The sequence below is a fragment of the Apodemus sylvaticus genome, chromosome 12 (assembly GCF_947179515.1).
Source record: "Apodemus sylvaticus chromosome 12, mApoSyl1.1, whole genome shotgun sequence".
In the NCBI taxonomy this organism is placed as follows: domain Eukaryota; kingdom Metazoa; phylum Chordata; class Mammalia; order Rodentia; family Muridae; genus Apodemus; species Apodemus sylvaticus.
This window is the reverse complement of record NC_067483.1, coordinates 99,770,547-99,797,761: the sequence shown is the minus strand read 5'-3', so window position 1 is coordinate 99,797,761 and position 27,215 is coordinate 99,770,547. Positions and strand designations below refer to the sequence as shown.

The following is a 27,215-nucleotide window of genomic DNA, read 5'->3' as shown; positions in this document are numbered from 1 at the left end:
TCCAACAAGGCCACACCTCCACCAACAAGGCCACACCTCCTCCAACAAGGCCACACCTCCTAACAGTGCCACTACTTATAGCCAAGCATTTAAACACATGAATCTATGGGGGCCAAACATACTCACACCATCACAGTTAGCATTTACTGGGTGTTTGCACTAAACCCCAGGAGAAGTGAATATATCCCTTATATGTTCTTTAATTCCTGTAACTCTATGACATATCCTCTATAACCAAGAAGAAACCAAGATATGAAATAGTAAATGAATTTGTCCCAAACCAAAATTGTTTTAAGTCATACAGGTGAACTCCAATGTAATATTTTCAAACTTTTGTCCCAAGGCAGGATCTGGATTTAGTCATTAAATCTACTTCATTATTACTGGGTCGTGAAAGCAAATATTTTTTCATTTTATAGACAAAGATATATTACTTCATGGAGAATAAACATGAAACTGATTCACTGGAGGGGCTAAGACAAAGCTTGTTCTAAAGATCTAAACCCCCATCAACTAAAGCAGCAAGAACCAGTGAAAGATTATATAAGCCACATATGTGATTCTCATGCAGTTCACATGTTCTAGGCACACACGTGATTCTCATACAGTTTACATGTTCTAGCTGGCACATAAAAAGTAGTAAGAGAAAACATATAAAAGCATTCATTTTAATTACTTGGTATAGCCCACATATTATCTCAGTACTAAGTCAACATATGACTGCTGAGATTTGTTTTTACATTCTTTCACTCTAAATTCATGGGTTCCCACCTATGAGACCTTCCAATTTAGGGACACCAGTTACTTTACTCAGTTATCACACATGCCCACTGGTCAGTGTCCTGAGCAACTCAGCTCTGAATCAGGCGTAGGTCACACCACATCTAGGACCCTCCTAGATGGGGGGGGTGTCAACAAATGCAGCCATTTTGCTCAAAAGTGGGTTATGGTGGGTAAAATGTACACATTTGGATTAAAAGTGTACACTGAGGAAAAGAATGTCATGTGGACATATATGACAGATGATGAGGTTGAAGGACAGAAGGGAGGGGCAATGAAGGGAGCACAGGTACACCACTGGGGAAGAGCTGCAGACACAGTGAGTCACTCATGACATAGCCTCTGCAGGCCCATCCCTGAGCCTCAGCCAGGAGCCACAGTGATCAACCCCAGCAAGGCAAGATCTCAAGCCTCAGTTTCCCTATCTGAACAATAAAACTAATGCTGTCTGCATCAGAGCAGAGCCTCACAGATCAAATCAGAACAGAGGTACCAATGTGGTTGCCTCTGTCTAGGCAAATGTCACTTACAAATGCTGAATTGGTATTCAAAAACTAGTGCTTTAGGCAACTAAGAAAAATACTGTTCCAGAGATCCTGAATAAGAACCAGGGAAGTTCCCTTAGTCAATTCATGGTGTGTGGAATCTTCTAGAAATATATCCTTCTAAACTAAAACTGCAGCAATTCAGATAGCCCTCTGATTCCTCAATAATCAGGGACCAATTGCTGCAGAAATAAGACGATAAAGTTGATTTACTTAAGGGGCGGGGGGAGGGGATGGAATCCTACAGAATCTATGGACCTTCTATTCTAATAAAAACAACCACTGGTTAAATGATGGGAAGTTGGCCATGAGAAGTTGTCCCCAAGGAACTGGTGGTTTAGAACAGAAGTATAGAGAGCCACCGTACAGCGCAGCACAAGAGGTGTCATGCATGTTGCGTGTTAAGAGCAGAGGGTTTAGCTGTTAATAGCCAAGCTCTGCCCTGAAAGATGAGCCACAAGGCAGATGCTCGCAAGGGTGTTTTTAACACACAAATAGTTGTGTGTAGATGCCCGCATGTTAGAAGCAGGCAGTGCAAAAGCTCACTGTGGGGGGAATTAGGAGTGGCTAAAGAGCAGGGGTGGGGAGATGCAGGGATGGGGGTTCCACTGTTTTCAGGCACCAGAGAGCACAATCCTGAGGTGAAGTTGTATTAGGGGACAAGTGGAGTTGACGAGGACCTGGCATACAGGGGCAGTTTTCAGTACAGGACACTAACTGAAGACCTGTGAGGCTCATGGGGGCGGTACTGTAGAGAAAGCCTCAAAAGTCCAAGTCTGAAGGCTGGGAGGGACCTCGATAGCTTCATACAGCCAATGGTCAGCATGTGGGCAGCTCTGCCATGAGATTTGTTCAGAGCCTCAAGAAAGACATGGGCTTAGACACATGAGCCTTCCTGGGATCTGAATGGACCCTGAAGGGTCCTCTCAGGAGAACCATGAGGCACATCCCACAAGCAACAGAAGGCACCTGAGTCGGATGGAGAACTGCGTTTCTAAGAATGACCCCAGAGTCCTCCCCACTCTGCCTAACAAACTGGCTTACTTCATCATTTAAAGACACACACAAAGAGAAACCCATCTCCTCTTCCATCACCCACACTGCCTCGCAGTCCCCCTCCATGGATGGAAAGACAGCGCTGGCTCTCACCCCCTTACCCCTACGTGTTCCCTTCTTTCTACTTCCCCACAGCACCTTCGAAAATCTCCTCAGTTTAAAAATGACCTGGGTGTTTATGACTACAGTGTGAGAACAAAGTTATCTGCATGCTCAATGGAGCAAGGAATGCTGGGTACTAGTGTGGCTAAGCATGGTGGCTCTGTCATAGAAGAAAGCCTGACTTGGGACTTCGGACATCCTGAGCTAAAAAGTAGCTTCATTCCTGTTATAAACGCCCTTCTCCATAAACTGAGCAGGTGCTATTTTTAGGGTTTTCCATGATGCACTTGCTCTTTAATGGAAGAAGTAAGGGCTGAGGAAGCAATCAGATACTAAGCCAGATACACTGGAACTCCGAGCAGCCACCATGTGATTCCTCACACCCAGTGGCAACTCGGCAATAACTTGGTGTCTGCTCATTTTTCTGAGTCCTTCAGCTGTATTCTTGGAACACTGTTTTGACAACCTTGGGTACATTAAAAAATTTTAGCATGGTTTAGAGTTAAGGAAACATGGCCAGAGAATGTCACTGTGTGAAATCCACCATAAACCATCTTCCACTGTCCACAGGGAAACACTGCTGTCACAGGGGAGGCGGAGAAGAATCCATGTGTGAGAACAAACCAGCACTGTCTAGGGACCAGTCTTTGCTTCTTTTCTTTCCTTTGTTATATAATAAACATTTACCAGGCAGTTAGCATATTTTAGCACGGTGGCATGTGTCTATTTGGTTGTGTGTGTGTGTGTGTGTACTGATATGGGTACATGTGCATGTGGGTACATGTGTGTGCACATGCCTGTGGAGGCCACAGCACAGCCTGAAATATCATTCCTAAAGGGTCACTAGTTTGGGGATTCGTGATTGTTTTTGCTTGCTTGCTTGCTTGCTTGCTTGCAACAGGATCTTCCTGGCGCTTCACCCGCCCTGGCAGGCCCACAAACCCCAGGGATCTATTTGCCTGCCTCTACTCCTCAGTTGGGATTATAAGCAAGCACTACTCCAGGCTCCTGGGCATGAGTTTCCAAGACTGTCCGCATGCTTCCCTCAGAGCCGTCTCCCTGTCTCAGAGCCATGCCTGAGAATGCATGTGCAGAAACAGGGTCCTGGCTATGAAGACCTTTCACCTGCTAGAGAAGGGGGAGAGAAGTCAGTACATGTCCATAGTCAGTCACACTCAGAGGGTGTGTCTGAGAGGCACATGCTGACAGCCTGGGGTGGACAGAGGATCGAGCAGCACACCTGGAGGAGCTTAGCAAGCACAAGTGAGGCTTCCACACAGAGACGTAAAGGATGAGAAGAAAGTCCCAGCAAAGGGATGAAGCAGGATGGGTCAGACTGAGGAGGCCATGTCCTGAGGCCCCCGGAACAGCCTGAGGAGACTGAGGTGCCAGCACTGAGAGGGAGCGCAAGGCAGCTGAGCAGAGGGTTACTCCAGTCTGGGGTCACCGTGTACAATTTAAATATGCCCAAAGACGCAATAAGAAGCTGTTAAAACATTGTAAGCATGCAATTAGTTCAGACGTGTGTTTAGAAGTGCCACGAATCCACGCAAACACCTTCTGAGGTCAGTGACATCCTGGTTGCTCAAGGATGCGGGAGGATTAACAAAGCTAACAGCCTTTCAGCCTGCTGGTCCTCCACAGCGGAGGTTGGTGGGAGGACTCAGGTCAGGCTGACTCCAGATTTCTTTCTTTTTCCACTACATCATCCTGTCTCCACCAGAAAAAGAAGAAAGAGGAGTGAGTGCAACAAGAAATCCCCCGGGCTGGTGTCAGCTGGATATTTACAGCTTTCTCACCAAATTCAAGTGCAGATTTGACCCCTGGTGTCTCTGAACTTTGTGCTGTCCCCTTCCTGACTCTAACAAGCAAAGTTCATGAAAATACAATAAGCATGTCCTGGAAACAGTCCTCAGAGAAAGGCAGAGACTCCCCCCACGTATGGTGGACCCTGTCGCCCATGTGCAGGGAGGCCACCACACAAACCACCTTCAGGGTCAGGAGACAGGTGAGCATCATTATACAGCCACTCCCTGAGCTCAACTCCAGCAAATCATGAGGTGGCCATTTCTAAATTCTCCAGTGACCACACTAAATGAACTATGTACCAAGCACAGCCCCACTGTCCACATGCAGACAGTGAGGATTCATCCCAAAGACTGGAGAGGGGTCCTTCAAGCTCCTCCCACACTCAGGAGTTCTTTCTCACTTTTCCTTAATATAACTATGTTTATCCTGTTCCAAAATATCATTATAACAAGGAAAATGAGCTCATGGGCTAGGGAGATGGCTCTGTAGGTTAAGTGTTGAAGGGTAAATACGAGAACCTAAAAGCTCCCAGTAACAGGGAGGCAGAGCCAGGAGGGCCCCAGAACGACTGGCCAACCAGTGACCTCTAAGCTTAATGAATGGCATCTCAAAAGAAGAAAAGTGATCAAGAGGCATGACATTGACCTCTGACCTCCACACAGATGCATACATATGTATATATGCATATACACATGCACATATATACGCACTTATACACACATATGCATACACACATGCACACATATATGCATACACACATGTGCACACATGCATATACACATAAATATGTATATATGCATATACCACACACACACAGACACATGCACACACATACACAACTGATTTCCAAACCCAGATGGATACTTGAAGCTGAAGTTCCATCAACTAAGGTGAGGCTCTCTCCGAACCTTCCTGCAGAGAGGAGTCAGGAACATTAGCACTCATCCACAATCTCCACAGACAAAGGAAGTCAATGCCCCAAAAGCAGATGGAGTGAGAATGTCCATTCCATACAGACCTAAGCAAGATGTTTGTTTCAAGAAAAGGATCCACATGTCAACTCACACAAATCCTGGCAGCCTCCACCATCACACAGACCGGGACCAGAGAAGGAAACACCCTGGCTAGCTTCGGCCTGAATGTCAGAAACAGGAACCATAAAGAACAAGCCTGGCATGTGTTCAATGACAGAAATGCATCCGTGCCATTCCTCTGAGCACCTGCACAGCCAGCTGTGCTGGTGATGAGACTTTTCCTGGGGAGATGCAACATACAATCTACTCACCCAAGATAGGGAGCCCATGACAGACCAAAGCACAGACATCGCTGAAATCCAACTTGGTGAGCCAATGCATTTTATTGGGGTTACTGACAGGCAGAAATCACTCAAAGCAGCTGCATCACCAAGCTGTAATCTAGCACAGGTGGCATCTGGGAAAGCCCACACTTCAGCACCTCAGCAGGTTGGGAGTGTCCTTTCAAAGTCTCTCTGGTTTAAACCTCTTCAGGCAACTTTTTTTGTGTCTTTGCAGCTCAGCTTCCCCCCATCTGAAGCAGGCTCTCAGATTTGATTGCTTACTCTGGCAGACAGGGACCTAGAAGATCTGGTCAGTTTCAGGGACTTCCTGAAGCTATTTTGAGTTGTTTACTGTCCTGCTTAAGGAGGATCCTGTAGGGCTGAACATTAATCTCAGAGGAAAGTGTTGTTAGCTCCCAACACTCTAAGGCAGAAGGAAGGATCACATACACAGGGTATCTTTTTTCATATTTCTCAAACTCACAATTGAGCACTTCAGAAAATGAAAAGCCTTTCATTAAAAATGAATTTAAATGTTAAGTTCAAGCATGTCATCTGTTGGCACTGACCAGTGGCCAGTGGTGGGACAGAAACACCAGCCTTTGTTACTAAGGGGCAGGATGAGCCAGTCCAAGCCAGTATTAAACGTTAGAGGTCTCTATCTAGTTTTAACCATTCAAGCCCTCTGTCTTCTATCTCTGACACTAGCTGCTTCTCATACTGATGCTAGCATCAGTGTTCAAAGAACCAATGGGCCCATTGCTATAGAAAATTTTGGTAAGCCATTTTACAGATATGCTAAAACTCTTGTTAACAATGATGGAAACATTTAATAAACATATGGCTCTAACTTGGGAAGCAGGGATCTGGGACCCAGGCCTACTGCAGCCTGAAGGAGGAACCAGGTATTAAAGTATGCGCCCTACCCCGAGGAAGCCACCTGCTCTTGTGTGGCTGTCTGTGCAGAGACTGTACACAGTCCTCAATCCAATGCTTCGGAGAGCTGAAAAAGGAACAAGTCACCTGAGTCTTATGCTGTATGCAGCTGGAGTCCCACTCTGTGCCAGATGCAGATGGGAAGGGGCAGAACGAATACCATTCCCGAGACTCAGGCCAAAGCCTTCAGAGAAGAGTCGGTCAGAACCAGATAAACTATCTCCCCATAATAAAGTCAGAGCTGCCGCCTCTGCTGTCACATCACCTGGAACCAAAGGACCGCCACTAAAAAAACAGCTTGTAGACAAGCTCAAAGGGGAGGAAATTAAACCACATGAGAGGAGTAAGGTATTTCTACAGTGGTGAATGTTGGGGTTTTGTCTAAGCTCCACCCCACACCTACCTGGCAATGGCCAGGTATGCCCCGCCCCAGAGATCTGGCCCACTATAAGAGGGGCTACTTGCTCCTCCTCTCCCTCTCTTTGCTCTCTGCTCTCCCACATACTCTCACCTCTCTGCCCCTGGGGCTCTTCCCTCCCCCCTTCCACGTGGTCATGGCTGGCCTCTACTCTCTCTCTCTCTCTCTCCTCTCTCTTTCCCTCTCTCTCTCTCTCTCTCTCTCTCTACCTCTCTCTCTCTACCACTAACTCCCATCCCCTATTCTGAATAAACTCTATTCTATACCATGTCTGTGTGTGTGTGGTCCCTCAGGGGCAGAGGTGCCCAGGCAAGGGCCCGCCTGGACACCTTCCCCCACGCCGCCTAGCCACACTCACCTAACCCCTATACCCCCCCACCTTTAAGCCTCATCATCCTGCTGACTCCTCCAGTGACAAAGTCAAGAAGTTAGTGTAGGTAAACAAAACAACATTATGATTTTGGTTTTGAGACAGGGTCTCACTAGCCTTGAACTCAGATCCACTGCCTCAGCCTCCAAGTGCTGAGATTAAAGGTGTGCACCACCACAACCAGCAAGATGCTATTTTAATTTTAAAATAGGAAGACTTTAAAGATAAATTGAATTCTGGGAAAGAAAGGCATAGGCATTTTAAAAATGCCTCCTCAGACTCTACCATGATAGATAGCTTCCTGAGACTCTGTCATGATAGGCGCCCTCCTCAGACTCCACCATGATAGACACCCTCCTCAGACAATGCCATGATAAATGTCCTCCTCATTCTACCATGATAGGCATCTTCCTCAGACTCTACCATGAGAGACACCCTCCTAAGACTCTACCATGAGGGATGCCCTCCTCAGACTCTACCATGATAGACATCCTCCTCAGACTCTCCCATAAGAGACATCCTCCTCAAACTCTACCATGAGAGACACCCTCCTCAGACTCTACCATGATAGACGCCCTCCTCAGACTCTACCATGAGGGATGTCCTCCTCAGACTCTACCATGATAGATTTCCTTGGGATGGAGGTAGCTCATAAGTAAACTGTAGGCTGCAAAGGAATATGTTGAGCAGGTGAACTTGTAAGACACACATGAACAAATCAAGTCAGGAACTGACTATAAAGGAAGAAAAAACAGCCAATGAGGGAGTTAGTAACATGGAAACTATGTGTAGAAGAGTTTCAGGACTGAGGTATTCTAAAGTCCTTGTTTCCTTCTGGAAAAAGTTTAAATGATTAATGGTTTAAATTTTACTGATTTATTATTACAGTGTGTGCGATGTGTGCGTGTACATGTGTGTGCATGTGTGTGCATGTGTATGTATGTGATATTTGTGTGGGCACAGAGGTGTCACGGCAAACCATGGAGCTCAGAGGACAACTTTACACTTTTTTTCCTTCTGCCTTTACATGGGCCTGGAACTTGAACTTAAGTCCTCAGGCTTTTGAGGAAGAACCTCTACCCTCTGAGCCATTTTGCAGTCCCTTAAAATTATTACCTTCAGGATGCGCATGAATGATAAACACATTTTTAAAAAATAAATAAAAGATATAATTGAAAGAACTCGAAAAAAATAAGTGTTTCTTTAAATCAACTGAGAGTGATGGAACTGACCAAACTGAGGGAGGAAAAGAGAAACAGAAAACAAAATCATGTGCTTCAAAGAAATCTGAACATGGCTGATCTAGAAAAGACATAAAGGATGATACTCTTCACAAGGAGTAGACATTATCCCTGAGGAGTCAGGAGGACAATGCCAACTCTACCACTGGCCTCACCACTGTGCCCTGCTTTGTCATGGTATAATGTCATGGTGAGTCCTGCTTCATACACCTCTGGAGAATTACTTGTAATAACATATATTTAGTTAATACCTTGCTTGCAGAGTATTAAAGTGATATGCAGACTATGCACCGTGTAAGACTTAGATGTTTCTGGGGCAGACACACTTTGCTGAAAGCAAGAGTCAAGAATATAAAAACTGAGAGACTGAAGACTTACAAAACAGATAGAAAAATAACCCAGGAAAATACTGACTCAAAAGAATCAGGCACACTATTAAGGGAAATAATATTTAGGCAGAAATCTTATATATAAGAAAGATGACTACCTTAGAAGACTCCATGCTTCCAGAGGAGGAAAGTAACTAGCAGTCCTCCCCAGCTATGACATGTGCAAACCATATCCCTAAGAGAATGGTCATGATAGCCCTAAGGGCTCAGTAGTGTCCCACATACTTTGGTGGTAACCAACAGTTCTCTAATTGTACATAAAGCCAACTGGACAAAAGAGAAATCATGCCTGATATGGAAAGCTAGGTCTCAGTTAGGGGTTTTTTTCCAAGGGGGGGAGGGGCGTGGTTTGAGACAGGGTTTCTCTGTATAGCCCTGGCTGGCCTCAAACTTAGAAATCCACCTGCATCTGCCTCCCAAGTGCTGGGATTAAAGACGTGAGACACCATGACCAAAGCAATCCTTATAAGAACAACATCTAATTGGGGCTGGCTTACAGCTTCAGAAGTTCAGTCCATTACCATCAAGGCTGGAACATGGCAATCTCCAGGCAGGAATAGTGCAGGAGGAGCTGAGAGTTCTACATCTTCAGCTGAAGGCCACTAGGAGAAAGTGGCTCCCACGTATCCACGTATCCCAGGAGGAGGGTCTCATTGCCCACCCCCACAGTGACATACTTCCTCCAAAGAGCCCACACCTCCGAATAGTGGCACTTCCTGGACCAAACATATTCATACCACCACTGACCAGAACTGGTAAAGTCATAGATCTTGCAGGAAAACCTGCAAATGCCACTTTACTAAAACAGAAAATCTCTAACTACATGCTAAATAGTTGTCCTTATACCCACAGATAAGTGTAGTCCTCACTCCCTATCAAGAAAACTTTTCTTTGAAACAGGCAGAGACCATTTCAGAAAATGACAACCCAGTCCCGACTCCTACACCTACAACACAATCCCTGCTCGGGGATCACTGCTGAAGCCAGGAAGGAAGACAGTAAGAGCCAGGGAAGCAGGGAGTTTGCTGTGAGATTATGTCTTCTAGGAACGTCAGAAGCCACATGCACAAAATCCAACCAACAAGGCTGCCAAGCATTAGCTGAACAGGAACGTCACCAGTTGACACTGTAAATGAACAGGGGAAAGCACACCAGGCCTCAGTCCTACACAAAGATCTACAGGTAACTAAAGAATGCTGGGAACAGGATAAATAGCCTTCCCCAGAGAACAGCACACCAATCAGTAATCCAGTACCAAAGAGTCAGCTGTGAAGACACGTGTCACATATATATACTGAGTGAGCTGTATTTATATATTTAGGAATACATACATACATACACACACATATGAATGTAACAACTGATTGAAACAGAAGCCATGAATTTGAAAGAGAGAGCAAGATGAGGTTCATGGGAGGCTTTGGAGGGAGAAAGGGGAGAGGGAAATGGTATGATTATATTATAGTTTTCAAAAATTTAAAAAAAAAACGACTAACTGATAAAACAATCTACAGAAAAAGATGACTCATCTAGCAGCAAAATGGGCAAAAAACATGATGAAGAAATACACAAAGGATCTGAATGGCTACTAAACACCTCAGGTTCGTCTAAGCCAACTGAACCAGATACAATGCTGCTGTTCACCAGATTGAGAAAAACGTTAGCATTCTAACCTTGCCAAGTGATCAGCAACATGGAAGGCAGAAGGTCTTCACACAGTTCTGGTAGGAGAGTAAACCACACTCCTTCCTTCCCCAGAGCTAAAAACAGGGCTGGGAGAAGCCTCCATGGATAAGGCACATGCCACAAAAGCTTGAAGACTGGAGCTTGCATCCCCAACTCCACTTAAAAGCTGGATGGACCTGTATCCCAGCATGCTGTGGGGACACCATGCATCTGTATCCCAGCATGCTGTGAAGACACCTTGCATCTGTATCCCAGCATTCTGTGGGGGCAGCATGCATCTGTATCCCAGCATGCTGTGGGAGCAGCATGCATCTGTATCCCAGCATGCTGTGGAGGCAGCATGCATCTGTATCCCAGCATGCTGTGGGGGCAGCATGCATCTGTATCCCAGCATGCTGTGGGGGCAGCATGCATCTGTATCCCAGCATGCTGTGGGGGCAGTATGCATCTGTATCCCAGCATGCTGTGGAGGCAGCATGCATCTGTATCCCAGCATGCTGTGGGGGCAGCATGCATCTGTATCCCAGCATGCTGTGGGGGCAGCATGCATCTGTATCCCAGCATGCTGTGAAGACACCATGCATCTGTATCCCAGCATGCTGTAGGGGCAGCATGTAACTGTATCCCAGCATGCTGTGGAGGCAGCATGCATCTGTATCCCAGCATGCTGTGGAGGTAGCATGTAACTGTATCCCAGCATGCTGTGGGGGCAGCATGCATCTGTATCCCAGCATGCTGTTGGGGCAGCATGCATCTGTATCCCAGCATGCTGTGGGAGCAGCATGCATCTGTATCCCAGAATGCTGTGGGTATAATGAGAGGCTGAGACAGGGGAACCCCAGAAGTTCTCAGGATAGCTTGCCCATTTTACACTGTGGTAAACAAGGCAGGAAGTGAGGACCAACAACTCAAGGTTGTTCTGTGACCTCCATACATGCACAGTGGTACCCATACACCCATACCACTACATGAATATATATATACATCCATTGTATACATACATACATACATTTTTAAAAGAGAGATTAAAAAGAGAGCCCAATTAGAATATGGAGTGTGTTACACCACCTTGCAGAGAGCTCCGTACAAGGTCATTTTTCAGACAAGGGCAGACAAGGCCAGACACCTGTGTTCAGGGACATTCTCTAGACAAAGACACGCAGAGACAGGGAAGCCCCACGGAGAAAGGGAGTAGTCGCCCATTTTTCACAAAGCTCAGAAAGGCATCCAGCCATGAGGGACTGCTACCTTAATAGGAAGGTTCCCAACAAGCCTCACCTCCAGAGAAACCACTTTACTAGGCTTGGCCTTGCTGGTCATGGGGAAGAAAAAGCCCTCCTTCCTGCACCACCTTCTCCTCATCCTGTGCCTCCTAAAAGAGGAGGCAAGGCACAGTCCATGGTCCAGGCTCCCTAAACAATGGAAGCCAGCGGCCAAAGAACACGTTCCCATCCCTGCTGTGTCCTGCCTCACTAAAGGTAATAGACCTCCACCTTTCCTTGAGTGTCTCATTCCTTATCAGTCATGGCTGCTTTCAGCCAAAGCCAGAGGCAAAAAAAAAAAAAAAAAAAAAAAAAAAAAAAAAAGAAAGAAAAGAAAAAAAAGGAAGGAAGGAAGGAAGGAAGGAAGGAAGGAAGGAAGGAAAGGAAGGAAGGAAGGAAGGAAGGAAGGAAGGAAGGAAGGAGAAGAGAAGAGAAGAGAAGAGAAGAGAAGAGAAGAGAAGAGAAGAGAAGAGAAGAGAAGAGAAGAGAAGAGAAGAGAAGAAAAGTTCATTTTGAAGATCCAGAGCAAATGTCAGAACCAGATTCCAGACTGGAATTTTAAAGCAACCATGATTAAAGCACTAAGGGCTGGTGAGTAATATAGACAACCTGCAAGAACAGATTGGCCGGGTGAACAGAGAGATACAACCAAACAGAAAGACTAATCACCAGAAACCACAATAACCAAAACGAAAACAGATTTGCTGAGATCAGTAGGAGGTGGGACCCAGCAGAGGTGACACCAATCTCTGGGCTCCACTATATACTACTAGAAATATTAGAAATTGCAAAGGATGAAAGAATACTGAAAATCTAGATGGAACAGATCCAAAATCTAGGACAAGTACTTAAGGTGTAGATGCACACAGCAGAAGCACCAGGGGACCAAACAGAAGACATACACAACAATAAGCACCAAGGCTTCACCAAGCTGATGTCAGGCATGGTGCTCAGATCCCAGAAGCAGGATGTTTCCACTTAAGCAAAGCAAACAGAGGAATACCTCATTAGACTACATAAATTTCAATGAAAGCAACAAAAATACTGAAAGGAGCCTTAGACAAAAATCTCACTCAACTGTCTTTTTTTTTTTTCAGTTGCTGTGAGAAAATGTTGTGGCAAAAGCAATTTAGGTAGAGCAGGTTATTCTGGCTCATGGCTCAAATGTACAGTCCGCAACGCCGGGGAACTCAAGGCGGGAAGAACCTGAAGCAGCTCTTCTCCTATAACCACAACACAGAGAGGACTCGAATGCTTGCTGCTACCCAGCTCTCTTTCTCCATTTATATGCGCAGGATCTAAGCCAGGGAATGGTGCCACCCACAGTGGACAGGTCTTCCCACATCAGTTAACACAATCTAGATAATCCCCCACAAGCATGCTCAGAGACTTCCCAAGGAAATTTAGATTCTGCTGAGCTGACAATTAGCACTAACCTTCAGAGATAGAAAGATAAGGATCACCAACATCTCAGAACCATGCAAGCAGAAGGTTCGAGTGCACGCACACAGAAATACACACTACCAAGCCAGGAAACTCCACAGCCTTCTGTGTATAGCCAGCCAGGAGAGAGTGATCTCCCAGCAGCACTTTCACTTCTGAGCACAGAGGTGAGATCTCCACCTTCTCTCTGGAGGGGACCAGCTAGGAGCACACAGGGCCTAAGATCAGTGGAGCAGCTGGGACAGAAGTCTTCCCACCGCCATTTGTACCAGGGAGCCAGGAAACTCCACAGTCTTCTGTGCATAGCCCAAGAGGGAGCTCTCCCAGCAGTGCTTTTACTTTTGAGCTCAGAGGAGTAAGGACACAGGCTTACAGGCCCACAGGAGGAATAAACTCCAGCCAGAGACAACAAAACCAACTAGCACCAGATGGCAAAAGGCAAGCACAAGAACCCTACCAACAGAAACCAAGGCCACATGGCAACATCAGAATCCAGTTCTCCTACCACAGCAAGTCCTGGATACCCCAACGCACCAGAAAACAAGAGTTGTATTTAAAATAGTATCTCATGATGCTGATAGAGAGCTTCAAGAAAGACTTAAATAACTCCCTTAAAGAAATACAAGAGAACATCGGTCAACGGTAAAAGCCCTTAAAAAGGAAACACAAAAATCACTTAAAGAAATACAGGAAAACACAATCAAGTGAAGGAACTGAACAAAACAATCCAGGATCTAAAAGTGGAAGAAGAAACAATAAAGAAATCACAAAGTGAGACATCTCTGGAGATAGAAAACCTTGGAAAGAATTCAGGAGTCATAGATGCAAGCATCAACAGCAGAATACAAGAGATAGAAGAAAGAACCTCAGGCGCTGAAGATACCATAGAAAACATTGATTCAACAGTCAAAGAAAATGCAAAATGCATAAAGCTGGTAACCCAAAACATCCAGGAACTCCAGGACACAGTAAGACCAAACCTAAGGATTATAGGTATAGAGGAGAGCTAGGATTTACATCTTAAAAGTCCAGTAAATATCTTCAACAAAATTGTAGAAGAAAACTTCCCTAACCTAGAGAAAGAGATGCCTATGAAGATACAAGAAGCCTTCAGAACTCCAAACAGACTGGACCAGAGTAGAAAGTCCTCCCAGTACATAATAATCAAAACACCAAATTCACTAAACAAAGAAAGAATATAAAAGGGAAAAAAAGTAACAAAGAAAGAATATAAAAGTAAGGGGAAAAGGGCAAGTAACTTATAAAGGCAGACCTATCAGAATCACACCAGACTTCTCGCCAGAGACGATGAAAGCTAGAAGATCCTGGGCAGACCTCATATAGACCCCCAAGGGAACACAAATGCCAGACCAGGCTACTATACCCAGCAAAACTTTCAATCATCATAGATGGAGACACCAAGATATTCCATGATAAAACCAAATCTACACAATATCTGTCCACAAATCCAGCCCTATAAAGGATAATTGATAGAAAATGCCAACACAAGGAGGGAAACTACACCCTAGAAAAAGCAAGAAAGTAATCTTCTTTCAACAAACCCAAAAGAAGATACCCACACAAACATAAAAATAACATCAAAAGTAACAGGAAGCAACAATCAATATTCCTTAATATCTCTTAACAACAATGGACTCAACTCCCCAATAAAAAGACAGACTAATGAAATATTTCTCATGTAAATCTTCAATGTTATCAGAAAATGTTTGTCATTCCCCTTTTAATTAATTTAGTAATTTTTTATGTCTACCATTTTACCTGCATTATTTTTCATGATAATCTTCAATTTTAATGTCTTTCTATATACTTTCTCTATTTTATTAGAAATGTTTTCAATGTAAATCTTTGATTCTATCACAAATGTTTCTAATTCCACCTTCAATTAATTTAGAGTTTTTATATCTACCATTTTATATGTAATTTTTCCATGAAATAGTCAATTTTAACGTGTTTGTCTATATATTTCTTGAATTTTACCAGAAATATTTTCCATGTAAATCTTCAATGTTATCTGAAAATGTTTATAATTCCACCTTCAATCAACTTAGAATTATCTTTATGACTATCATTTTATCTATATAATTTCCATGATAATCTTTAATTTTAACATGTTTATATATTTATTTCTTCAATTTTATTAGAAATATTTTCCATGTAAATCTTCAAGTTTATCAGAAAAAGTTTATAATCCCACTTTCAATCAACTTAGGAATACTTTTATGCCTACCATTATTATATCTATATAAAATTTTCCATGATAATCTTTAATTCTAACATGTTTTTCTACATTTTTCTGCAATTTTATCAGAAATATTTTCCAAGTAAATTTTCAATTCTATCATAACATGTTTCTATCCCATATTAAATTAATTTAGCAATGTTTAAAAAACTGCATGCCACCTCCATCTCTGTACCTCATAAAGTCACTCCACAAAGTGAAGGAGAAACAGAGATTTCCTCAGACAATAGAGGAAGGGTCTCAGAGGAGAAAACTATACCAGGTCTTCATACCAGAGGAGATAAAGCTCCTTACATAGAAGGAAAATGGTACAGCCCTATTCCAGATGTGCTTAAAGATTGGAAGACTCTCAGAGAGGCAATAAAGGTAAATACATTCCATTTTGTTATTATTAGATATGTAGCATAGACGTTTGGTCACAATAAGAGCAACAGGGTAGGCAAAATTGTTCAGTGAGTAAAAGCACCAGCCACTAAGCCTGAAGACCTGAGTGTGATCCCTAGGATCTGCCTGGTGGAAGGAGAAAATTGACTCCCATGAGTTGTCCTCTGACGGCCATACATAAATAATAATAATAATAATAATAATACATACATACATGCATACATACAAATACACATATACACACATAATACATACATATATATATACATATATAATACATAAACATTATATATACATCTTACATATATATGCATAATATATAAATATACATATGCATACATCATACATGTATACATGCATAATACATACATACATGCACATATCCATATATTATATATATGCCTAATACATGCATACATACATGCAGTAAAAATAATAACAACAATGTATTTTGACTATGGCAGTACACATACATTTATAAATGACATGAAGAAAAGCAATGGTCCATGGAACAGAACTCTGGGGCATGTTGTTATTAGAATGTATTTTCACTACCTATTAAACAGTATAGTATTGTGTGGACATATTGATGAAGTATAAACTCTAGGGCAACCACTAAAAAGAGAACTAAAAGAAGCATGCTTTCGGGCTCAGGAGATAGCTCAACCAGCACTGTGTTTGCTATGCAAGAGGACCTGGGTTTGGACCTGCAGCCCCTGCATAAAAAGCTGAGTGCAGCAGCCATGCCTGTGATCTCAGTACTAAGGAGACGGAGATTGGATTCCTGCAGCTCACAGTCATCCAGCCCATATGAGTCAGAGAGCCCCAGGCTCAGTGAGAAACCCTGTCTCAAAAACAATGCATGGAGTCACACACACACACACACACACACACACACATATGCATATGTCCCCACACACATATACACATCCATACCAACAGGTACATATACACATATATACTACCCTCAGACACAAAAGAAGCATATTTTATACAAACCAAAAGTGGAGTCATAAAAACGATCAGTTAAAACCAAGACAAGAAGCAAAAGAGTAGCCAGCACCACAGGAGCAAAGACCAAGGACAGTGAACAGAGAAGCAGAGATACTACAGCCAGAAGCCTGGGCTTTGGTAATCACGTTAAGCTTAGCTCTGTCAGACTGATTTTAAAAAAAAATCCAGCCATGCAACCACACGCTGTCTGCAGCCCGGAATTAAGTATGAGATGGAGACGAGATAGGGAAGGATATTTGTGTTAGCACTAATCAAATGAAAGCAGAGTAGCTACATCAGAGAAAACTTCATCAAGGACCAAGGAGCCAGTTCTCCAAGGACACATAACAACGCTGCGGAGGCGCATTACAACAGGATCTAAGTCTGTGAGGCAAGCCTGTGAGGAGATCCTGGAGAGGGCCCAGTGGGTAAGGACACCTGTTCTGCAAGCATGAGGACTGAGTTCAAATCTACAGCACCTACATAAAAATCCAGGTGTGGCCACACACCCACCTGTAGCCCCAGCATGCCAGGGGCAGAGGCAGGAGGATTGCTGTGGCTTCCTGGTCACCAGGCTAGCTCCAGGTTCAGTGAGAGACCTGGTCTCAAAGGAAGAAGGTAGGGAGTAACACAGCAGGATACCTGATAGCGTGTGCACGCACACAGACACACACATATAAATACATTAAGGTGTATTTTTAAATTAACTAAATGAAAACTTATTTTAACTAAAGGCAAAACATGTTTTGATAGAGGGAAATTCCTAATATTCTAATATATTAGAAAAGAAAGATTGAAATCAGAAATCAAAACATTTGCTTTAATAAACTAGACAGAGAAAATTAAATCAAAAGTAAGAAGACTAAAATAAATCACTAAATCTAGGTGGAAAAAATGAAGGGAAAAAGTCAGCAGAGAAAAATCAACAAAACCTGAAATTAATCTTTACTGAAAAGATCAATAAAATCACTAAGCCACCAAATGAAGCTTGCCCTAGGGTGAATCCTGGATTCTTGCCTCATTTTGGAACCAAGAAGACCACACAGATAGACAAGATACTAGATCATTTCCTTCTTTTGTTCATTAAATCAATTTCTACAAACTAAGCAACATCACGGAGCAGTTTCTAAGTGCTGCTGGGTTCTAGAAGGTTGAGATCGGTCCCCAAACAACAAACACAACAAAGAAGTGGGCTTGCACATGAAGAGATGGCTCAGCCACAGTTGTGCTGAGGAGCAGAGTTCCAATCCCGGTACTTAGGTACCACACCAGGCATTAGCCACAAGCCCGCAGCACCATGTCTAAGGCCTTAGACACTGAAGGATGCTGGGACTTGCTAGTTTCCAACTCAGGCAAGAATATTTAAGGCCTAGGTTTAGGGAGAGGCCCTGCCTCAAAAGACTAAGGAGAGTGTCAAAGGACATTCCACGTCCTATTCAGTCACTTGAGCTCCCACGCAGGTGCACACATCTGCATGCACATGCATACATGCTCCCACATGCAAATAAATGAGCAAATACATTTTTTAAGTAGACTATACATTATATTGTAAGATATTTTATGTGTGGGGAAAAAATACCTAAAGCAGGTTATGAGCGGATGGGGCACTTTGTCCTTCCCTCGATTAATGATATGATTGTTTCTGTCCTTTCTTTCTCCCTGTCATGTGCTATAACATGTACTGACAGGAGTCAGCATTCCTCAAGATGCAGTGTCCCTTTCTGGGTGACAGTGGTGTCCTCAGGACCATGAAATGCAGAAGTGTGACTTTATGAGTGTGGCTTAAGGAAATGTTATGAGTAGCCCATTGATAGGGGAATAGATCCTGTATTTTGTTTTCCTTAAATAGTCTGTATTGCTCAAATTACAAAACTGTCTATGATTTACAAAGTTTCTAATGACTTCCTTTACAAATGAGAAGCACTTCCAGCTCCTTGCTGTGTCTTAAGACAAGTGAGCTGATGCCTGTAATCTCATGCAAATCTGAAGACCAGGCTCTCTCCAGCCTTTACACATCCAAAGTGTGAGGAACAAAGCAGGGATTTCCCTTCCCCCATTGTTACACAGCATGGTTTATGGAGCCCAGACAAACCAAAGTGCTAGCCCAGAGGCTGGAGGTCCCAGAGGTCCCCTTTCACAGGGGTACAGCATCTCCATGACATGACATGCTCTAGGCCCACACGTCCCAGGAAGTGAGGCTGATGGGCTACGCCCACCCTTACCTCTGCCAGGCGCGAGTGCTTGTGAACATTTTCGCCCTTCTGCACACTGGGGGCCAGCTGCTGCAGGACTCCCCTGCTGCTTGTCAGAGCTCTGGTCAGTCGGGCAAACTTCCCCCAGCCTGAAGCAGGCAGAAAACACAAAGATAAGGTTAGCTGCACACTAAGAGAACACAGGCATTCTCATCTGGCAACCCCACAGGACAAGGACCAGGGTCCTCTGGGGCTCCAGTGAGCCCATCTGTCATACCCGCAGGCAAGCAAGACCAGTCACTCAGATATGAACCCTGAAGTGTGGAGGTTTGGGCAGCAACTTGCTTTTCCAACACACTTCAGCTCCGTTCCGATCACAGCCTTGAGACACAGTATGGCAGTTTTTGAGAAATTTATACAAATGAGGAAAGGAGGCCTGGGATACCTTGGGAGAAAGAATCTAGAGTGTAGACTTTTCTTCTGGGCAAGGCTCTTTCACTGGTTCTGATTTGGGCACCTTCCCTCAGAGTAGTCTCAAATCCATCGTCTGATCTTGCAGAAACTGAGCTACAAACTAGGATTTGTAAATGATACCCAGCATTGCACTGCCTTCCCCTAAACCAGAAAATGAATGACCAACATCTAGGTTTGTAGGGAAGGCACTGGCTGATTTTATCTGTGTAGTGAGGGAAAGGTCGTGGAGGAAAGTTGCTTCTGAGAATCTAAGAAGTCCAAACAATCCTGGCTGCCCTTAAAGTCCCCCAAATCAACATTCCAACACTTAACAGGCCACATCTGAATCAAGGTTTTGACCAGGCAGCTGTCCCATGAGATATCTGAAAGCTTTTCGGGTCTCAAGACCAGGATCTGCAAACACATGCACTCGGGTGCACAGCAAATAAACAAAACTTGCAACTGTTACCATCTGTGGTGCTAAGAGGAGGCAACGTGACACATTCCTATCCCTCGGCCTCTAGAAATAGTCAGCACCTTCCACACAAACTGTTTTACCCTAGAGCACCTTCCCAGGACTGACCTATGGTCCAGAGGACTGTGGGACTAAGAGGAAGCAGCAGCATGGTGGTTTTCCTATAACTTTAAAAGTCTTTCATCTGAAAAGCTTTGGTCAATGTAACCAGTAAATGGGTTCTTATTTCCCTCCAGAAGTGCCAGGTGCTAATGGATACAATGGCATCTACACATCCCTGCCAAGGAAGAGAGATGCAGATCTCTGTCCCTTTCAGCCCTGCTGTGCAGTGTCTGTGAAGCTCCACTCAGCTCAGCAGGAAGGACAGCCTACAGGCAGCAGCAGGGTGGAGTCAGGGTGGAGGCACTGACTGACTGAGCTCAGTGGGCTATGCCCTGGGAATGAAGAACGGGGACTTTTAAAAATCTCTTTCAGAAACAGGTTCTCCTTCATCTCAAAGCAATGCTGATATTGAACAGTAGATGCACGTGAGTGGCCAGCACAAACCATTCACTGCCTGTGTGTTCCATGAACTGTGAACCCACTCAAGTGGCCAGCGTGCAACACTGTCTGTGCCCTGAAGTATCCCTTCCAGTCTTTTCCCCACCAATGTGCAGACATGAAAAGTTTACAACAGCTGCTTAAGTAACTTCTGCAGCAATAGTTACTGAGGTTAGCTTCAGTAGCTCTGCCTCGCCATCCTCCCATAAGCAGAGAGATTATATGGAGTACTGACAGCAGAAAGGCTGTACCATGTCTCTGACTCATTATTCCGAAGAGCATCTCACCAGTGTGCCCAGGAAGGAGCCCTCATCCTCCAGTATTGTAATCTTGGCTTTCCCTTTCATCCCTACACCAAATTCTGGGGTTCAAATGTAAAGTTCATGCACACAGGTGAGTCTACATCTTTGCCACCAGTTACAAAGAAGCAAGAGGATGACCCACCTTTGTGAGCAATGTAGAGGTGACAGTCAAAAAGCCCCACACTTCACACACACTCAAGCCTGGAGCTCAACAGAGAGGAAAGTAAAGGCTCTGCCTGCCACCTGCTCTCCATAACAGAAGCAGAGAGAGGAAGACCAAGTCGGTTGGAACATGATGAATTCCTCTCTGAGTCCAGGTGTAACCCACTCGCCTGTCAGTCCCTGGTCAGTGACGTGTGTGTGTGTGACTTTAGTAAGAGAAAATTAGCCAGAGGACAGCAGAGTGAATGAAGAAGGCACCCTGTCACAGAGCCATGAGTGAAGGGAATCTAGTGACTCATCCCAGAGCCCAACAGCTGCACTGGGACTCCAGGCAAAATAGTCAACTCTCTATTATCTGGTTGTTTGCCATTTGTGCATTAGTTGGTCAGAGAAAAATGTTAGGCACAGCAGGCTTCCTGAACCCCTCTTGGGACGTGCCCCACACCACCCCGGCACTCAAACTGTGCAGTACACAGCCAAGGCCAAGAACTTTGAAATACGATTTTAGCACACGTGACTTAAATTAATCAGATGGTAGGGAATGTCCCTTGAGCTATTGGGGAGTTTTCTGCATGTTATTTCCTCCTAGTTTCCAGGCTAGCTCACAGGTGAATTCTAAACAAGCCCAGGAAACCACGACACTGAAGACTGTGCTGACTGTGGCGCTGAACGGAAGACACAGCAGAGTCAGGGAGGGTGAACAAAGGGCATACCCAGAAAGCAAGCCTAAGCCAGCGCAATCCAGCCACGTAGTAGCATCCTTCTCACCTGGGTCAGATCCCTGCAGCCAGAACTGCAGAAGTTTGCAGACTGGCAATTCAGGAGATCTCACCAATTCCCAGGCTTTTCCATCATAAAGAAGCTAATATAAAATCTGACTTTTGTCCTGAGCAAACCACAACACCACAGCAGTCAGGGATATGGTGACAGAGTAAGCATGAGAACTGGAATACAGCAGTGGACTTTCAGGTAGCATGAAGCCAGGTTCCCTACCAGGATTCTCACATTGAGAGCTAACATGTACGAGCATGTACATGCGTTCTAACATATGTGTGCATGTATGTGCATCTATGTATATGGTTGTGTATCTATACATATGTGTATACGCATATATATGCATGTATGTATGCATTTGTATGCACCTGTGTTTCTACATAAGTACGGGTGAATGGGTGTTATGTTATGTACGTGTTCTGAATTGTTTACAAATAAGGTTACATGTTACTTGTGTTATTTCATTAACAAAAAAGAATTAGACACATGATAAGAAGTTACCTTGGCTAATGAAATGGTTGGAAGGTGCAGGAATGCACTGCTGTGTGCACAAAGATTCTCATCAGCAACAAGATGCACTGTGGGGGCAGCTTGGGCTAAATAAGTGCAGCACATGACTCGTGGAAAATAGACCCGAGACAGCCTCCCACCGCCACTCTGACTCATCCCTTCTGTGGAGCTGGATAAGAAGCACTCTCGGAAGGGTATGCCTTTCCTACTATAACAATAATAGCTGCATGCCACTGCATCTCGGCAGAAGACACTGACACGGCTGAATCATGCTTATTTCCCTTACGTTGCTTCTTTAACAATCGGTCTTTGCCACATCCAGGTTGACGAGTCCCAGCCTGTCTCTCCCCTGGACGCCACTGGTGTTTCTCAGCTTCATCCCTGGAATCCTTGAGAGCCAAGAGCTGGGGGACAGAGCCAAGCACAGAGCCAGGTGCCTGGAGGCACTGCTGGGTTCCTGGCTGAGTGAGTGCCAACTGCAGGAGAGGGTGTGAAAGAGTGGCTGACACCCGCTGCCGCCACCCACCCCAGTGAGCCAGTGTAGGAGCCTAGCTCACCAGGCATCCTGCAGGCTCCTTTCTGAAGCCTCCAGTGCTTTCCATACAACACACACACAGTCTGGCCATGAGCTGATCAAATGACCCCTACAACATGTTACTCTAGGCCCTGGCCTCAGTAATGTCTGCCTATCGATTAACCAGCCACAGACAACAAACCACAAACATGACCAAGCACACATAAGTCACATGTAGACACATAGGTACAGTTCAGAGCATGGTACTGGGTATATGACTGTATCCAACTTTTCCCTAACATGTGACAGCTCAGATAAGGAAATTCAGCCCACTTTTTGGTTTCAAGAACATAGCAGACACACAGTCATTTACCAATATCTTGGTTTTCCTGACACCTCCCCCCCATCTTCCAGATTCATCAGTCCCTCATTTCTAGTTTTTTATCTAAAGAAGCTGCAACCATCCACAAGTCAGACCCAAAGATGTCCACAAGAAAGTCAGGTGGGCACAGCCTGCCTGCCCCGTATGGACAAACTGTGAAAATCCATCAAGAGCTTCATAGCCTGGTGGAAGTGATGGCCTGACTGGCACAGGGCTGAGGGTGGGTGCAGTCTCCAGTGGGAGAGGGATGGAGGGGAAGGGAAGGAAACCTGAAATTCCCATGAGGTCAGACCAGCTGGGCTGCTTTCTCCGACCCAAGTGTAACTATGGGATGGTGAATTTTTAAATGCTTTACCAGACGCTTTCTGTCTCTCTTGCCCAAGCACAGCACAGAATGGCACAGCACCCGGTGCAGACTCAGATTTAAATCCTGATCTCTGCACAAGATTGCCTTGGCAACCTTGAATCCTCGGTAGCAGAGGTGAAAGTATACTTGCACAGATCAGGGATACGCACCTTTGCAGGAGTCGTCCTCGATTGGCTGCTTGAATGCAGTTATGTCACTGAAAGTGCAAAGGAACAGAACCACTTTATCCTGTTCATTCCGGATTGGAGCAATCTTCACAAAAAACCACACAGGTGTCCCTGGAAGAAACATCAGAAAGGTTGTCAGCAGTTTGCATCCTCATCTGAGGGGCGGGAGAATCAAGGACTCAGGAACGAACAGACACAAATATTAATTCACTGTTAAATGTTCTCATTACTTGAGGTATGGGAGAATCTCACTGTCAATTATTTTCTTGCTGGGATAACAAAGTGCAGAGGGACCACACAGTGGGGGTCTTTCTTGCAGCCATGTAATCCTGTAAGTACAGTGGGGGTCTTTCTTGCAGCCATGTAATCCTGTAAGTACAGTGTCTGAACCCTCATACAACAGAAAGTGGCTTGAAAATCTCATCAGCACTCATGGAAGAAGCTCAGATACATGGAACTAACAACAATGCAAAGTGCAGGCCGAGTGGACACTGCTAACTGCCAACAGACTCTATCTGTGGCTAACAAACTTCACTGTCCACACAAAGCCTTCAAACTATCAGCTTTACACACATGCTTGAACAAGCATGGGCCAAAAACTGAATTTCTATGTCCCGCTCCCTCAAACCAAAATAAAAAAAAAAAAAAAAAAAAAAGTTCCAGACAACAGTAAGCAGAAAACAAAAGGAGAGGTTGCCATGACAGATACCACACACACACACACTCTCTCTCTCTCTCTCTCTCTCTCTCTCTCTCTCCATGCTCAGTCGTGGTGATATCAGAGCCTGAGGTAGCACAGGAAAGCTTCAAGCACTCTCCATCCTGGCTGAAGGGTGTGAACAAGTTCTCCTCACCATCACCGTCCTCCAGAGAAGGCAGTGAGTCAAACCCCTTCTACCGATTTCTTAGTGAGGACCCCACCCTGCAAATATCTGCACAATCTTTCTTTAGCTTCTGAAATTAACAATAATTAGTAAAAAATAAATAACCACCTTTTTTTTATAGGGTATCTCACTAAGAAGTAACAAGCTGTCTGTGCTTTGAAAGTAAAGGAGACACAACAGTAAGGCACATCATTCTTCTGCGCTATTTCCTGGAGCAGCATCTGGCACAAAAGAACTCCATAAGCACCTGTCACGTCCTTTCATGTTTGAGGTATTTTACATTCTGTTTCACAACTGTGATAGTTGCATCTGAGAACTTGACAGGACCTAGAACACCTTGAGAGAAGAGTCTCAGTGAGGGAGTGTCTAGTCTGGGTTGGCCTGTGGGCACATCTGTGGGGACTGTCTTAATCGCACTGATTGATGTGGCCTAGTCTACCATGAGTGGCACCTGAGCAAAGGGTCCTGAACTGTTTGAGTGGGGAACCCAGCTCTGCACAAGCGGGCAAGCCGACGGGTGTGCACACATTCATTCCTCTTTGCTCTTGACTGCGAGTGTGATGTTCCAGACGTTTAAAGTTCCTGCCTCAACTTCTCCACAGCCATGGGCATAACCTGGAGTAATACACAGAAATGAGCCCCATTCCCCAGTTGCTTTCTGTCAGGATATCGTATCACAGCAACAGAAATGAAATTAGAACAGTGACGTTTTCAAAATGAAGTCCATGACTACTTCACCACATGGATATAAGCCGGACCGCTCCTCATGTTCCAGGCACTGTGCTCAGAATTTCACACAGTTTATAAGAACAGATCAGATAGTGAACAAAATCTCAGGGGTGGGAATAGATGCCCAGGGTTGCCACAGCCACATCTCTGGACAGACAGACATTAGAGTTAGTTGCTCACCTTAACAAAAGCTATCTTATTGATTTGAACGTATCACTCACTTTTAAGTATGGATAAGCACTCAGAAAGCAAGAAAATGAAAATATGTCCTCCTCACATCTCAGTTACTGAAATACACTTCCATGGTGAATGTTCATCTTCCTCTCTACATAATTTTAACTGCTAGATTCTGAAAAGGCTGGTAAATTATAACGCCACCCTAAGAAAAGCACATTTTGAAAGAAATCCATAGTACGAAAAGAACAGCACTTCAAAATCGCACAGAAAATATGACCTTGGAATCGTCCTCTGTTTTTAAAAGGTTTCTGTAGCTGCATCTTCAGGGGCCTCTGCAGAACCTGTGGGACCTGAACCCTTCTTCACTGAAGCCAGTGAGATAGCAAGACAACACCAAGCCATACCTGGCCATATTCTAGCTGGCAACACAGAGCAAACAAGTCAGGAAACCACCTTCTTTTCCTCCAAAGAAAACTCCATGCTTTTTGCAAATGGAAATCAGGAATACTGCTACTTTATCAAGCTAATGCCAAACCAGATAGGAGGAGCCAGACCTATATGGAGGAGACTAGGAGCCTCACCTCTCCTTCCTGCTAGCCCAGCTTCCTGCAGGCTCCAGTACTCTGAGCCTTGTATGTACTGCTAGAACCAGATGGGTCCCTGTCCCCAGCACATTCAATAGGGCCACACTGTCTATCCTTTATATACCATATGCCAAGGCTTGTGAGAACCCATGACTGAGATCTTGAGAGCCCCACATCCATCAAGTTGGGGAGCCTTTGCCACTTTTCCGCAGTTCAAGCTCATCGTGAATTCTTCGTATTTCAACAGAGCCACCTTTGTAAGCTGTGTGCCCCTCTCCATCCAGATGTTGTTCTAGGAATAAATGCCCCTGATTAAATAAATACACAGCACTCTGATTGCCCTGTCTGCCTAGAGAGCTGGCACCAGAAGTTCACATTGCCTTGGAGTTCATCCCGAGCTGATCCGCAGGGCTGTTAAGAAGGCAGGAACCTCCTTTTCCTGATGTGCAGTTTCCATTGGAGGGATTTCTGTCTATGTAACCCCAAGGCCTTTCCTTGTAGACTGGTAATTTAGGAGACACTAACTGCTCTCCGGTCTGCTCCCCATTTTATAGATGGTGGGAGGAGCAGAAAGGACTGCTGGGAGGAGAGATGGCTGCTGGGTGGAGAGGCCCATGATTCTCTGGTGCTACCTGTGACCAGTGGATAAGCCATGCATACCATCTGCAGGGCTGAACCTTCTCCATGGATACAATCTTCACCCCCAGGATCAGCTTTCTCAATCATAGCAGCAACATTTTCATCTCTACATCTAGATTCCTACATCTCAGTTGGTTCTGATGATGGACAGGGAATTTCCCTCCCCTTTCCCAAAATCATAACAACTGGAGACTTCTTAAAATAGATCATAGCCCAGTGTGTGGACAGGAGTCTCAACCTACCTTCTCTGTCTTACTGCCCTGCATGCACATCTCAGTGGTGTGCTGTGTACCTGGTGGTCATCATCGCTGAGCTGTGCAGCAAGCTGGAAGCTTAGATATTCTAGGACAGATGACTGAATTTCAAAGACATCAGTTCTAGGGCAGTGTCTTC

At 44.7% G+C, this 27,215-nt stretch overlaps 1 protein-coding gene across 2 annotated transcripts in view; it reads right to left on the bottom strand.

The window, feature by feature from the left end:
• Positions 1 to 27,215, bottom strand: part of Kcnh1 (potassium voltage-gated channel subfamily H member 1) — a 317,409-nt gene that overhangs the window by 249,274 nt on the left and 40,920 nt on the right. For both annotated transcript variants that reach the window (XM_052200367.1, XM_052200368.1), the window contains exons 4-5: positions 23,792 to 23,920; positions 19,194 to 19,312 (exon numbers count right to left, since the gene is read on the bottom strand). In XM_052200367.1, the coding sequence (XP_052056327.1) occupies positions 19,194 to 19,312; positions 23,792 to 23,920 (248 nt within the window). The remainder of the gene's footprint in view (positions 1 to 19,193; positions 19,313 to 23,791; positions 23,921 to 27,215) is intronic.